General features: G+C 39.7%; 1 protein-coding gene across 1 annotated transcript; it reads left to right on the forward strand.

Moving 5' to 3' along the window:
- Positions 1-5,414: 5,414 nt before the first annotated feature.
- On the forward strand, positions 5,415-7,927 carry LOC122290398 (bidirectional sugar transporter SWEET12-like). Its single transcript, XM_043098047.1, has 6 exons — positions 5,415-5,466; positions 5,793-5,829; positions 6,028-6,238; positions 6,379-6,540; positions 6,861-6,980; positions 7,518-7,927. The coding sequence occupies exons 1-6, from the start codon at positions 5,415-5,417 to the stop codon at positions 7,821-7,823; spliced, it is 888 nt and encodes a 295-aa protein (XP_042953981.1). The 3' UTR covers positions 7,824-7,927.
- The last annotated feature ends 6,785 nt before the right edge of the window (positions 7,928-14,712 follow it).

The following is a 14,712-nucleotide window of genomic DNA, read 5'->3' on the forward strand; positions in this document are numbered from 1 at the left end:
GCATCATTGATGGTATGTTTTTCTTAAAGGTGTCATGTTCTGAGTTGTATTTTGTAACTGCCTTAGCGTTGATGTTTGATTTTATTTTAAGGGTAGAGGATGGGATACCCTGTATTTTATGTGTATTTTAACCAGGTAATTATTACATTTATTAGTATTATGAGCTTTCTCATTTTAAATTTTAGATGATTTACGTGGTATTATTTTACAACTTTTAACTGTGAAATTTAATTCAATGTTTTTATTGTTATTAATTATTGAACATTATTTAAAATGCTTTTTATTTTAAATTCTCTTATTGTTTTATTGTTGAATTTTATCATATTATTTTATTTAATTACTTCGTTTAAATTATTTCATTTAATTGTTGGTTTGAAATTTTATTTTCAAAGGATCAGTTTGAGACCCAAGATGAAAAAGCTGGATCTCATTTCTTTCCCTTCCTTTTTCTTTTTCCTCTTTTTCTTTTCCCTTTTCCCTTTTCCCTTTTTCTTTCTTTTCTTTTCCCTTCTTTCTTTCTCCTCCCCAGCTTTCCCTTGCACTAGACGACCCCTCCCTCCTCCCTTCCTCTCTCCCTGAATTCCCCTTCCCATGCCTCACGCTGCCGCAGCTTGCCATTGCACCACCACCCCCTCACGTTGGCTGCACCCATCTCGTAGAACCCCCACCACAACCTCTCCCTCTTCTCCTATAACCATGCCCAGCCCGACCCACAAATCCCCCTCACCGATCCACTTCTACTCCACGTCGCTGCCGACTAGCCAAGCCTTCTCTGACCGGTGACCCCACCTCAGATTCCCTTCCCGAAACTCACCTGTGCCTCTGTCTTTCGTGGGTCTTCACTTCACGCCCCCCCATTGCTGCCCAGCCTAGCCGCTACTGCAACACCATCGGCCACACCACTAAAGACCTTCCCACATCGATCTTCCTCCCACACAACAACCTCTCTCCCTCATTTGCCTCAACTCGAAATGGGTTTCCTCACATGGGTTTCTCCCTCTCACTCAACCTAGCATTGCCGTGAGCTAGTCTTGCCGCCTCACCAGACCACCAACGACTTCCCCTAACCTTCTAGCACCTCACCATTCCCTCGCACAGCCCGTACTGGCCTGGAACAGCCATCCAAAATCCTCCATCTACACGCATGGGATCTTTAGATCCACCACCATATGCCGCCACCATTAGCTTCCCCTACCTTCCTAAGCTCCTCCTTGGCCAGCCCAAGCTCCCTTAAGCTCCCCTTCAATTTCTACTCATTTTGAGACCCACAGTTGGGCGTGACCTTTGATCTTCCAGAATTTGCCTTTCTAGCACTGTAAGTAATTTTTCAAATAAATTTATGAGATTTAAATATATTTTGCACTAACAATTCTTTTGTGATCTGGTTGGTTGTGCTGAACCTTGAGTCCAAGGAGTTTGGGGCTCAATTTTATTGGAGGATGGAGTTTGTGAAATTGGATTATGGTGGGATATTTTATTTATGGTGTTCAATGTCTTGGCATTAATGATTGTGTTCATGCATGTTCATGTGTTGGAAATAAAAATTGGGTTTTCATGTGTAAAATGATTTTTGAGTGCATGTGTGTCACAATCCCAAGCAGAGATGGGGCATTATTTCGGTGGAGCTCATCTGGTCACTCGAAATCATAATATACTAAATGACATCTCCTGGATTATCGTTGTGTGACAACGGGAGCGGACAAGATTGTAACGATTTCATGCCGACTCCGTGACCCCTCTGCTGGTAGGGGCTAGAGGATGCTTGGTCACGAACATGCTGGGCACGGAACTGGGCATCGCTCGATACGAAATCACAAGCATGGTCGTTACCAGTGGTGTGACGAAGAGAGCCAGGGTGTGCAGATGGTCCCTTGGGGAGATCATGGTGCACACGGAATAAATGGATAATGGACCATTTTCTATGAAAATGACGATTTTGATAAATGGATATATATGGACCATCTTCTGGAAAAATGGTGGATTTTTACGTAGGCCATCTTCTATGAAGATGGGAATGGTTTATTTTAATGGATTTTATTTGAGCCAAATGGGATTTTGGAATGCGTTCAAAAATAACCATTTTTTGAGAAAACGATGATTTTGAGTCTCATGCATATTTCATCATATACACACACATTTGTTGGTTGCAAGAATGTATTTTTATTCCTTGGGTGGTTTGTTGATTACTTGCTGAGACTCATAATCTCACGATATTCGATACGCTACAGTACCCTTTTTTAGTACAGTAGATTTTGATGCAAATGTAAATGTAGAGCCTGAGGCTTTGACTCCACCATAGGAGTGACTAGGGGTTGCTCTCGTGTATGTGATTTTTTGGGATAACTGTATAACTCTTTTTAAATGCTTTTATTTAAGTAAATCTGTATTTGAAATTCTGGTACTTAGTTGACTAAATTTAATTTATCCGTTGCGTTCTTCTTGTACACTTTCTGCATGTATACACAATTGGACACTTATCGGTTGGATGCGTGGCCCATATTGTCATCATCCCGCCTTGATTCTCATGTTTCTTGTACGTGGTAGATGGGGGCGTCATAATTTTGCAGTTAAAATCACATAATACTATTAAAATGTTTATTTGGAGAGCTTGTAGTGAAGCTCTTCCAACTTATTCCAATATAGTGAAAAGGATGGTGATTAATAATGGTGGCTGCTCAGTTTGTGGGTTATGCTATGAGACAACAAGCCATGTTTTGTGGGGATGTGCAGCAACCAAGGATGTTTGGAGTCTGAGTTGCAGGAAAGTTAAAAAAATGACACTACACAGTGACTATTTCCTATACATACGACAACGCGTGGCATCAAGTCTGGATCAGGAAGAACTTGCAAACGCTGTTGTGACTGCTAGGTTGGTATGGACAAAGATAAACGTGTTTATTCATGGAAAGGGTTTCAGACATCCTAATATGCTTATCAGATCAGCTAGAAAGGAAGTGCTGATGTTTAACAAGGCAAACATTCCTCAAATCGAACATGATATCAAAAAAGTTGGTCCAGTCTAATAGTAGGTGGCAGAAACCTCCAGATGACTTTTACAAGATTAATTAGGATGCGGCTACAAAAACTTTAGAGGGATTGCTAGGTATTGGTGTCATAGCCAAAGATTTCAATGGCCAAATTCTGGGCACTCTTCAAGCTCCTCGATGCATGTATGAGATCCCTTTCACTGCTAAAGCATATGGCTTTCTGTTGTCTGCTATTTTTAGTAAGGAAATGTGATTGACTAATATTATTATTAAGAGGGATGCTTTGCAGGTGGTCAACTTGATGAATAGGGATGATGTAGATTGGAATTTAGGGGGATTAATTCTTGAGGATGCTAAAAATGTTCTAAACTCCTTTGCATCTTGATCTATGGTGCATATCAACAGGAAGTGTAATATAGCAGCTCATTTGTTGGCAAGAAATGCTCTTTGTTTTGTTGAAGACATCTACATTATGGAAGATTTCCCACAATGTATTCAATCTACTGTACTGAATGAATTGATGTAAGTCTTCAATGATATATAAAATGCAGTCTCCTTTAAAAAAAAAACAAAGATGTAGAAAAATATTTTCAAGAAATCTTTAGTTAGCTAGGCGTGCATAGTGGTATTGTGGTAGAGGATTCAAACATGATATTAAACAAGTTTTACATTTGGATGTTGAGTTGAGTTGAAATGAGTTGAGTTCTTTATAAATAGTAGTAAGTTGAGATGGTGGACTGAGTTTTAATTTTATGGGACTCATCTAAGATGAGTTTAGATGTGTTTGAATGTTAAGATCGAGTTTAGATGCATTTATGAGAATTTGAAAAAGGTTATGAGTCCCGCGTGTCAAGAGATATTGAGTTGATAATAGTTGTGGATTTTATGTGTAAAGAGATCCTGAGTTGAGTAATGTTTAGTGATTTGGGAGTTAAGTGTTTAGATGTTGGGCTGGGCTTAAATTTTGACTCAACTCAGATGAGTTCATATGTTCCAAACGAGGCTTAAAGTATAATTCTAAATTCTATATATATAGATCATGCTCTATCATGATGAAAGTTGAGATCTCTTGAATCAATTTATAATTTTGGAATTCTCCCACATATTAGCTAGCTAGGTTTGTGATCAAAATCATGAGCATCGATCTATATATATATATATATATATATATAAATTAGTACCCTATAAATAGTTAGTTGAGAACCAACATGCAATTCCAATGATCAGCTCATCGAGATCAACAAAGCTAGCGGGAAAATAAAACATCGAATTTGTCATTATGCATATATATAAATAAAAGTTGTACAACTCGATCGTTGTCAATCTGATGCCCCACTAGTTAGTCGTTAAAATATCTTGAATTATTGATTTTTAAGTACATATATGTATAATGACGCATCAATTAATAAATATAGAGTTATGCTAATGATAGGGGGTTCGGCTTTGATAATATTCTTAATTATTTCTAATCTTATCCTCTAAAGTAACCCATATTTTTAACTCTCTACGTACCTACCACTTAAAGCCTATCTTTCCCTTATTCTAATGACCAAAAGCATTCCCGAATTCTTCATAATAATATTTCTACTCAAGCAATCGGAGCTGCTTAGAATGACATGCATCAAATTGGAAAGCAAAATGGTGGGAGAGAGAACTGGTCTTCGAATCCTCTGTTTACGCGTGACAGTCAAAAGCTTTGAGATAGAGCGCAATAGCATTCCTCTCTGACAATCAGTACCTAAACGAGCCAAGAAAAAGCATAAAGTTTTCTTTGCAATAATGCAGATTGTCGACTTCATCTTGTTTACACATGTCATATGTTGATGTCAAAGTATGAAATATATGCGCACCAACCGGTCATGCATCTAGTAGTGCAGGTAGTACGGCCAAATAGAGTTTGATCATGATCAGAATAAACGGATGGAAAGTGGAAGCAATATATATATATATATATATATATAAAAAGGTATAAAACCGGAATTCCCTGGAAACTAGCCATTTTGGTGTGGTACGTAAACTACTAAGGGAGAGTTAGGCCAGGAAATCATCTAGATACGGTCAAGTAAACTACCAAGGGAGAGTTAGGCCAAGATATTAGCCATTTTGGTGTTGCGCGTAAGTCTGGCGCAATATATCTATATAGAAATTAATAGAGACTATCGAGTAGGTTATGTTGAGTTGGCATGTTGGGTGCATGGCATTTGGTACTACGGTCAAATCTGAGTGATTGTCATTCACTCTTCATGCAACAAAAAACATGCATGGAGCATGCACCACCACCTCTATATATATGTACACCCATTGTACAAGTTCATAGCATGAACTGGGTCAGAGAGCTGGGATTAATTCCCGATCAACCCCCTGCTCCTTCAATTCGTTCCCTTCTTTCTTTCAAAAAATATATAGTGAGATCAGAAACCAAGGAAAATGGCCATTTTCTCAACTGACAACACATGGGTATTTGCATTTGGCATTCTAGGTAGAGATATATACTACAGAAGTTTCTGATATTATTATTTTCTAGCTAATTTTCTTGGCTTCATTTTAAATTTACAATTAGGCATGCAGTACTTAAACACCATTTTAAGTATAAATATTATGTGAAGGAGTATATATATGCATGACTTGCGGCTAGCTAGCTTCTAATATCTTCAATCTATACACCTATATATATATATATATATGTATTATTTTTTACTTTTACATTTTTTTTTTACATACATGCAAGCAATAACTCTTCATGTATATATATATATATATGAGAGGGCTGATTTCATGTCTTTGTTTTTTCGATATATATAATAGGTAACATTGTCTCCTTCGTGGTTTTTCTAGCTCCAGTGTAAGTACTTTCTTGTTCGAGGTTGCTTTTTTAATTATCTTCTTCTTCTTCTTATTCTTTTTTTTTTTTTTTTTTAACATATATATTGTTTTATTTTTTAAATCCAATTTCCAAAGTTCCCTATATATCTAGCTAGTTAGCTGGCAAAGTTCTTGGACGGAGGACATACAATTAATTACAACTTCATAATTAATGCAGGCCAACGTTTTTAAGGGTTTGCAAGAAGAAATCGACAGACGGGTTTCAATCACTTCCATATGTACTTGCACTATTCAGTTCGATGCTTTGGTTATACTACGCGTCACTCAAGCCGGATGAAATCCTTCTCATTACAATAAACTCAGTCGGCTGTGTTGTGGAGACAATTTACGTTGCATTATATATTATATATGCACCAAAGCAAGCTAGGGTACATGATACTAATTACTTTATAATAAAACCCTCTGATCTCTCTGTCTCTCTCTAACCATATTAATTAATATTGTTATACGTTGATCTACACGTATGTACGTACTAATTTATTTAGCTTATTGCTTTGGATGATTACAGATGTTGACGTTGATGCTGCTTCTTCTGTTGAATTTCGGGGGGTTTTGCGTGATACTGCTTCTCTCCCGGTTCTTAGCTGAAGGACCAAACCGTGTCCGAGTTCTTGGATGGGTTTGTGTAGCCTTATCTATCAGTGTCTTCGCAGCACCTTTAAGCATTATGGTTAGGATATTAATTTATTTAATTAGTTGTTGGTTTTCGCTTTTTTTATTTTCCGTTTTGATCATTAGTAGTATTAGTTATAAGAAAGATTTTTACATTACCTAAATTCGTCTCAAAAAATATAAAACACGTCGTGATCATTTATTTGCAATGGGTTTCATATTTTTTACAAAGAATTTAATTATTTAAGTGATACAAAAAATCATTTTTCTTATAATGCATGTAGTTTGCTTTAATATGTTTGGTGATGTTTGCTCGATCGCATTCCCATGCATGCATATATATATATATATATAATGATTTTACTGCATGCGCTGTAGAGAGTGGTGATACGCACGAAGAGCGTGGAGTTCATGCCCTTTACCTTGTCACTTTTCCTCACACTCAGTGCTATTACGTGGCTCTTATATGGCATACTATTGAGGGATTTGTATGTTGCGGTAAGTTCTGATCCAACTCCTCAATCTGATCAGCATCTGAAAATTAATTAGGATATTCGAGAAAATCTGAATTAGCTTTTAGATCCCTAAAATGCTTGCATATATATATATATATATATATAATTTATAACTCAATAAGCAAACTTAATTTACAGATGATCTATAACTAATTTAAATTGCCACTAATTTTTAAAGCAAATCAATATTGTTAAATATTTGAGCTGTCGGTTGCTAATTATATGGTACGGTGTTTCAATTATTATAATTTATTAAAATATAATATAACTATATATATATATATTATATACACGATCGAATACTTACAAAATAGTACTAATTTCGTATTGCTTTAGGATGTCCACTCAACCAAATTAAATTAACATGATAAATCCTCATGGAAAAAAATGGCAAACCTCTAATTAATGCGAAATAAAAACCGATATCTCACTGCAGTTTTCTATCGAATTAACATGATCAGTATTAATGATATATATAATATTGATATTTGTTGTTTTTTTTTTTCACGTTGTTCAACAGCTTCCAAACATTCTGGGTTTCATCTTGGGGGTTCTTCAGATGGCACTTTACGTAATCTACAAGAATTACAAGGCCGGAATTGAAGGACAAAAGCTACCTGCAGAAAAGGAAGCTGACACTGTAAACTCGAGCACAACTATGACCAGCAGCTCCGAGGTACATATCATTGCCCTATGCTCCCAGCTGCCCAACTCTGATGGAAACGGGACGTATAACAATCAAAATGCGCGTGAACAAACAAAAAACAATGCAATAGGCCGCATGGAAGGCTCCAGCCGTGGTCACTTCTCTGCTGATATTGTATGAAGTTTGATCAACGTTGTAACCATGCAAACTCTTCTCCGTACGTACTATTTTCGTTGTACCTCTCTCTCGCTCACGCACACAACACACAACGCTGTACGAGAGAGGATAGTTCTGTGCATGGATGCAGTATGCTGACCTGATGTTTAATTTTCAGTAGTAATGGGTCGTTACTTTCAGGGATCGATGTTCATTTTTCCATCATAATGTTTGCAAGTTAATACCGTATAATTCTGCAATTAGCTATATGATATATATATATCAATGTTTTTATGTATGTATGTGCTGCTTATATATATATATATATATTAGCACTTGTAGAAATAAATTTGGGTGATTGCAGAGCATTGGTATATAGTTTGCATGCATGCAGTATTCTTTAAGTCCATACAACTCTCTCTGATGTCTCTCTCTCTAGTCTCTACACACACAGGTATAGAAATATAATATACACGTAATCATCCGCAGCCCATCCGTTAATATTTAATTACTTTTCAGAGTTCATATATTTTGTTAAAATTTTGAACTCAAAAGTCAAAACACTGCCAAATCGACCAATCCGCGGTTCGCCAGCAAACCCACCGCGTGGCAGACTGATGATAATCGTGATCATGATATAGTAATTCCAACGGCCTCTCATTAATATAATATAATTTGTTAGAGATCTTCCTCAAATTCTGATTTAGTTACGCATGCCACGCGGCTATATTTACAATATGAGCCGTGCTCCTATATTAAGTGCTGTTCACCCGGCCCTATCCGAGAAAGCAGACTTTCGTTTAGTTAATTACCCTATCGGGTACTGCTAAACGATCAATTTTCCGACCCGACCCGTCTTTAAAAAAATAAAAAATTTAAGATCAATATACTAGCTAGTTAATAAGTTGATTACTCTTCTATATAAAAAATAAAAATTTGTCAATATATTATTTTTTATGTGAATAGAAAAAATACATTAAAGGATGAGACGTGCTTGATGCACGCATGCCCAAGTATTGAAATCAATCTATTATTAAATACGTTGCCTTCAGTTTTTATCCTTATTTGGTGGGTGTGCCAAATCACAAAATAAAAAGTTTTCTTTCCTCTTGGTCGTAGCAGAGCCAGAAGCCCCCTGAAACATCTAGATAACCGAGCAAATATGTTTTTCTTCTTTGTGGAAGGAGTAGAGCAACAAGTGCATAGCTTGGCGGTAGGTGTTGAAATATGGCGCCAAAAAGTGCATAGCTTGCCCCTGAACGGCCGATCTACTGGAGTATGAGAAAGTCCTCAAGCTGTTCTTCGTTCTCGTTTGGCGGTGGCGTGGGAAAGAGCTCCTCATGCACTGCAACAATTGCAACATTTTCTTCCCTCCCTCCTTCTCCCTACCGCCAGACATTTCGTTCTTAGATTCGGTTAACGGGTATTGATCGATTCAACCGAATTATTTCGGAATTCAATCGGCACACTTCCGCTTCCTACCCGTTTCTATTCAGGTCGGTTAATTCAGGTCGGAAACTTCGGAAGCTTTTGATCGGTTCAGACGAGTGGTTAAAATGTACAGTCAGTATATACGCCGTTACCATTGGGCGTACGTCAAAATTATTTTTTATTTTTTTAAACATATTTAAATATTTTTAAAAAATAAAAAAAAATATATCAAAATATTAAATATCACTTTCTTAATCAATAAATAAAATAAAAAATAATTTTTTTTTAACTAAACAGTACACTTAAGCAATACAGTGGACAAGCTGGCTAGCTTTGTTCTTGCAACAAATACAAGGCCATAAGCTAATTAATTTTGTTCGATCGTACGTAATCAAAATGATCATCTACGGCCTGGACAAATGGAGGCATGCAGTACCGCTGATGCTGATGTACGTATAGGTGGTACGTACTGTTGAAGATAAAGAACCGCGTGTAGAACAGAGGAATTGAAGAAAGAAACTTTCATAATTCTCATTCAGCAGTAGAATCTGTACATTGCCTCTATACATATATATGCTTTCTAGCAATGCCATTTCACCCAATTAAAAAATAGAAAGAATAACTAACCTATATCTATTCTACATTATTCTGGAATGAAGAGCTATATGTACAAAATGACAAAAGACATGATCCCATTACAAACTGATGCTGAGCTGGAGGACTATTATTTTATTTGCTCAAAGTCTGTGCAAAGGAGAGTTTTGGTGGAGGCTTGGTTCCTTCTGTGACGCCCCCAAATCCCCACACACGGATACGGGAAAATCGAGACGTCCGGATGGTGACAACCCGGGTCACCACCCTATCGACGAGTGCCAAGTGTGTACGGAAGCAACAAATGTGCACGAAGGAACACACAGCGGATAACAAAAGTCATATAACTAAGTACCAGAACTTTCGTAATATAATACAAGCTGTTTAAAACATACATAAATAAAATATTACAAAACACGAATATAGTTTTAAACCAAACTATAAAGCATAACTTCGACTCAAAACTCCGGCGGAGCCGCATCCTCGAGCTCAGCCTCCTCCTCCTCCTCGAATCCTGCACCAAAATCTACGGAACCAAAAATGGTACCGCAGGTAAGTAAAATCCAAACACCACCAGATAAAAGCATATATAACTTAAACAATATGTATGAAGTGATGCCAATGCGCAAAACCCATAAAATCATATTTTTATCACGCACGCCAAAAATTCCATTTGGCCCAAAAACAAACCCGTTCCAAATATCGCGTCAAAAGTCACATTTGGCCTTTATTCATCTCAAACTATTATCCATTTTATCCGTATGCACCATGACCTCCCCTAGGGGTCATCCGCACACCCTGACTCCAGTGCCACACCGCAGAGTACCACCACGCATGTGACACCTAACGAGCGATGCCCAATTCCGCGCCCCGCGCGTTCGTAGCCAAGCATCCTCTAGCCCTCACCAACGAAGGGCCACGGAGTAGATGCGGAGGGCGATGCCCGGTTCCGCGCCCGGCGCGTTCATAGCCAAGCCTCCCCTAGCCCCCGCTCCCGTTGTCGCCCAGCGACAACCCAGGAGACATCACTCAGTTTATTCTGCTCCCGAGTGACCAGAGGAGCTCCACCGAGATAATGCCCCATCCCGGCTTGGGGTCGTGATACACACGCACCCGTAAGTCCACTTACGCCAATAAACAGGCTTTTCTCAATTAAACAAAAACACACGTGCATGCACCATGTAAATGCCATATCAATGTACAAAAATAATCAACCAACATAATTCAATAAAACAAGCAACTCCGTCCTCCATCCATCCGACCCCCGAACTTCTCGGACTCAGTCCGGAATCAGCCAACCAACAGGTAAATAATTATTGAATGAGCAAAATATATTTAAATCTGAAAGTAGGGTTTGGAAAATACTTACAGCGCTATATGGTATTTTTAGAAAGCTTGCGGCGTTGCAAACGGCGAAAGGAAAGCAACGTAACAGTGAAAATTCACTGTGGCCGTGGGTTGTAAAATACCCACTTTTGAACGGGGACAAACTAGGGCTTGGGATTGATAGAGAATGGTCTAGAGATGATTATGAAGCTATTGGAAGTGGTGGTTGGCCGTGGGTGGCAGCGAAAACGGCGGAGGGAGGCCGGATTTCTCAAAAAGGAAAGCTAGCTCGTGGGAGCTGTTCCGGTGGCTATTAGGGGCCGAAAATGGGTGGGTTAGGACGGAAAGGGACCGGTGATGAAGTGGTAAAGAAATGGTGGCCGGAGGTGGAGCGACGGCGGCGGATCGGGGCAAAAACCGTGGGGACATCAAGGGCGCGGCGGATCGGGGCAAAAACAGTGGGGGCATCAAGGGTGTTTTCCGGTCAAACGGCTGGCCGGATGGGGTTGGGATTTGGTGGGGGGTTGCGCCGGAGGGAGGGGCTTCGACCGGTGGGGGCGATGTGCCTCATGGCGGCTGGACGGCGGCGGGTCGAGGGGTTGGGTGGCTTACGGCGTGGGAGAGGAGAGAGAGAGAGAGAGAGAGAGAGAGAGAGAGAGAGAGAGAGAGAGAGAGAGAGAGAGAGAGAGAGAGAGAGCCGATCGGGAGAGGAAGGAAGAAGAAAAAGAAAAGAAAGAAAAAAGAGAAAAAGAAAAAGAAAGAATAAAAAGAAAAGAGAAAAAAGGAAAAAGGAAAAAGGGAAAAAGAGATGTAGGAAAAAGATGAGATCCAATCCTCACTCCGGGAAAACAAAACAAATCCGCCGAAACGAGATTAAAAACCGTAAAACGACTAAAATAAATAAAACACAACATCAAATAAATTAAAAATAAATTTTAAAGCACAATAAATTAAAATAAATAAACTAATATATTAATTAAAATAAAAACAACCCTTTAGCGAAAATACACGCGAAAGCGGATCATCACATCCTCCCCTCCTTAAAAACAAATTTCATCCTCGAAATTTGCAAGATCAACCCCCAACTTAAAACAAGCCACATAAAAACACATAAACCACCTGTGACCAAGATTAAGATACATACCTTCATTATTCAAACAAGTACGGGTACTGCTCCCTCATGTCCGCTACTCGCTCCCAAGAGAAGTCTTGAGCTAACGGATCTCCCCACGTCACCTTAACCGAAGGTATCGTCTTGGACCTCAACTGTTGCTCCTTCCAATCTATGATCTGCGACGGAACAACTTCATAAGTGAGATCCGGTTGCAACTGAATACCCTCTGGGTCGACGAAGCGTGGCTCTTGCTGTCCAAAGCTCTTGTTCAGGGATGATACATGGAAGACATCATGAATATCCCCAAAATATCCTGGCAAAGCAACTCTATAGGCGACGGACCCTACCTTCTCCAGAATCTGAAAAGGGCCGACATACCTCGGATCCAACTTCCTCTTCTTACCAAAACCCTTAACACCTCTCATGGGAGAGACTTTGAGATAAACCCAATCACCAACTTCAAAAGACAACTCTCTCCTCCTGGTATCAACGTAGCTTTTCTGGCGACTCTGAGCTGCCGCCATTTTATCTCTGATGATCCAGACTTGGCTTTGCATCTCTTGAATTATTTCGGGTCCAATTATCCTGCTCTCCCCGACTTCATCCCAACACAAGGGCGACCTGCAGTTTCTCCCATAAAGAGTTTCATAGGGAGCCATCTGAATGGTTGCATGGAAGCTATTATTATATGCAAACTTGATGAGCGGCAAATGGTTTTCCCAACTCCCTTGAAATTCCATGACACATGCTCGCAACATGTCTTCAAGGGTCTGAATGGTGTGCTCTGATTGGCCGTCTATCTGCGGGTGATATGCAGTACTGAACTTCAACTTAGTACCCAAAGCTGCCTGCAAACTCTTCCAGAACTGCGACGTGAACCTCGGGTCTCGATCCGACACTATACTCTTTGATATGCCGTGCAGCCGCACTATTTCTTTCACGTATAAGCGTGTCAACTTACCCAAGGAGTCGGTGTTATTAACAGGCAGGAAATGAGCACTTTTCGTTAACCGATCAACAATCACCCAAACAGAATTTTTCCAACTAGGCGTTCTCGGCAAACCCACTACAAAGTCCATCGTGATGTCATCCCATTTCCACTCAGGAATAGGGAGGGGTTGGAGCATACTTGCAGGTCTTTGATGCTCGGCCTTCACTTGACGGCATGTGTGGCATTTCTCAACATATAAGGCAATATCGTTCTTCATTCCATCCCACCAGTAATTTTTCTTCAAGTCCCGATACATCTTTGTACTGCCGGGATGAACTGAATAAGGGGCCGCATGAGCTTCTGCCATGATCTGCTCTTTGAATTCTGAATCTTTAGGGACCACTCTGCGATCTCAAAACCGAAGTATCCCTTCGTTATCCATGCTATAATGCAACGGCCCTCGAGATTTTCTAACTCTTTTTCTGATATTCAGCAGCTTCGGATCCTTCATTTGAAGAGTCTTCAATTCTTCAAAATCGGTTACCCGAATATCAAGAACTGAAGATAAAATCTCTTCTTGCTGCGAACTCTCAATAAAGAGCCTTCTCATCCCACAAAGCAACGAATCCAATTCTGACAGCTCGGCTTCATCTTCCAAGTGCAACTTTCGGCTCAAAGCATCAGCAACTATATTAGCCTTCCCCGGATGGTACTTGATCTCACACTGATAGTCACTAATTAGCTCTAGCCACCGCCTCTGCCTCATGTTCAGATTTTTCTGGGAAAACAAATGCTTCAAGCTCTTGTGATCAGTAAATACCTCGCAAGCTTCCCCATACAAGAAGTGCCGCCAGATCTTGAGAGCAAAAACAATCGCAGCCAATTCTAAATCGTGCGTCGGATAATTATTCTCATGGTCCTTTAGCTGATGAGATGCATAGGCAACAACCCGTCCTTCCTGCATAAGGACACAACCCAAACCAAACTTAGACGCATCACTGAAGACTACGAATGGCTTATGCGGTTCTGGGAGCGCTAACATTGGTGCCGTCGTCAACCTGTTCTTTAATTCTTGGAAGCTTCTCTCACACTTATCTGACCAAACAAATTCTGTATTCTTCCGAGTCAAAGCTGTGAGAGGTCCGGATAGGCAAGCAAAACCCTCCACAAATCTTCGATAATATCCAGCGAGTCCCAAGAAACTCCGGATCTCGCGCACTGCCATGACAAAATGGCTTCTACCTTACTAGGATCAACAGCCACTCCGTCTTGGGAAATTACATGCCCAAGAAATTTAACTTCTTCCAACCAGAATTCACACTTGCTGAGCTTGGCGTACAATTGGTGTTCTCTCAATTTCCCAAGTACCAGACGAAGATGATACACGTGCTCTTCAACATCTCGGGAATAAATCAGAATATCATCGATGAATACTACCACAAAGGAATCCAGATAAAGTCGAAATACTCGATTCATTAAATCCATGAAAGCAGCAGGGGCATTAGCTAACCCAAACGGCA

The sequence above is a fragment of the Carya illinoinensis genome, chromosome 12 (assembly GCF_018687715.1).
Source record: "Carya illinoinensis cultivar Pawnee chromosome 12, C.illinoinensisPawnee_v1, whole genome shotgun sequence".
Classification (NCBI taxonomy): domain Eukaryota; kingdom Viridiplantae; phylum Streptophyta; class Magnoliopsida; order Fagales; family Juglandaceae; genus Carya; species Carya illinoinensis.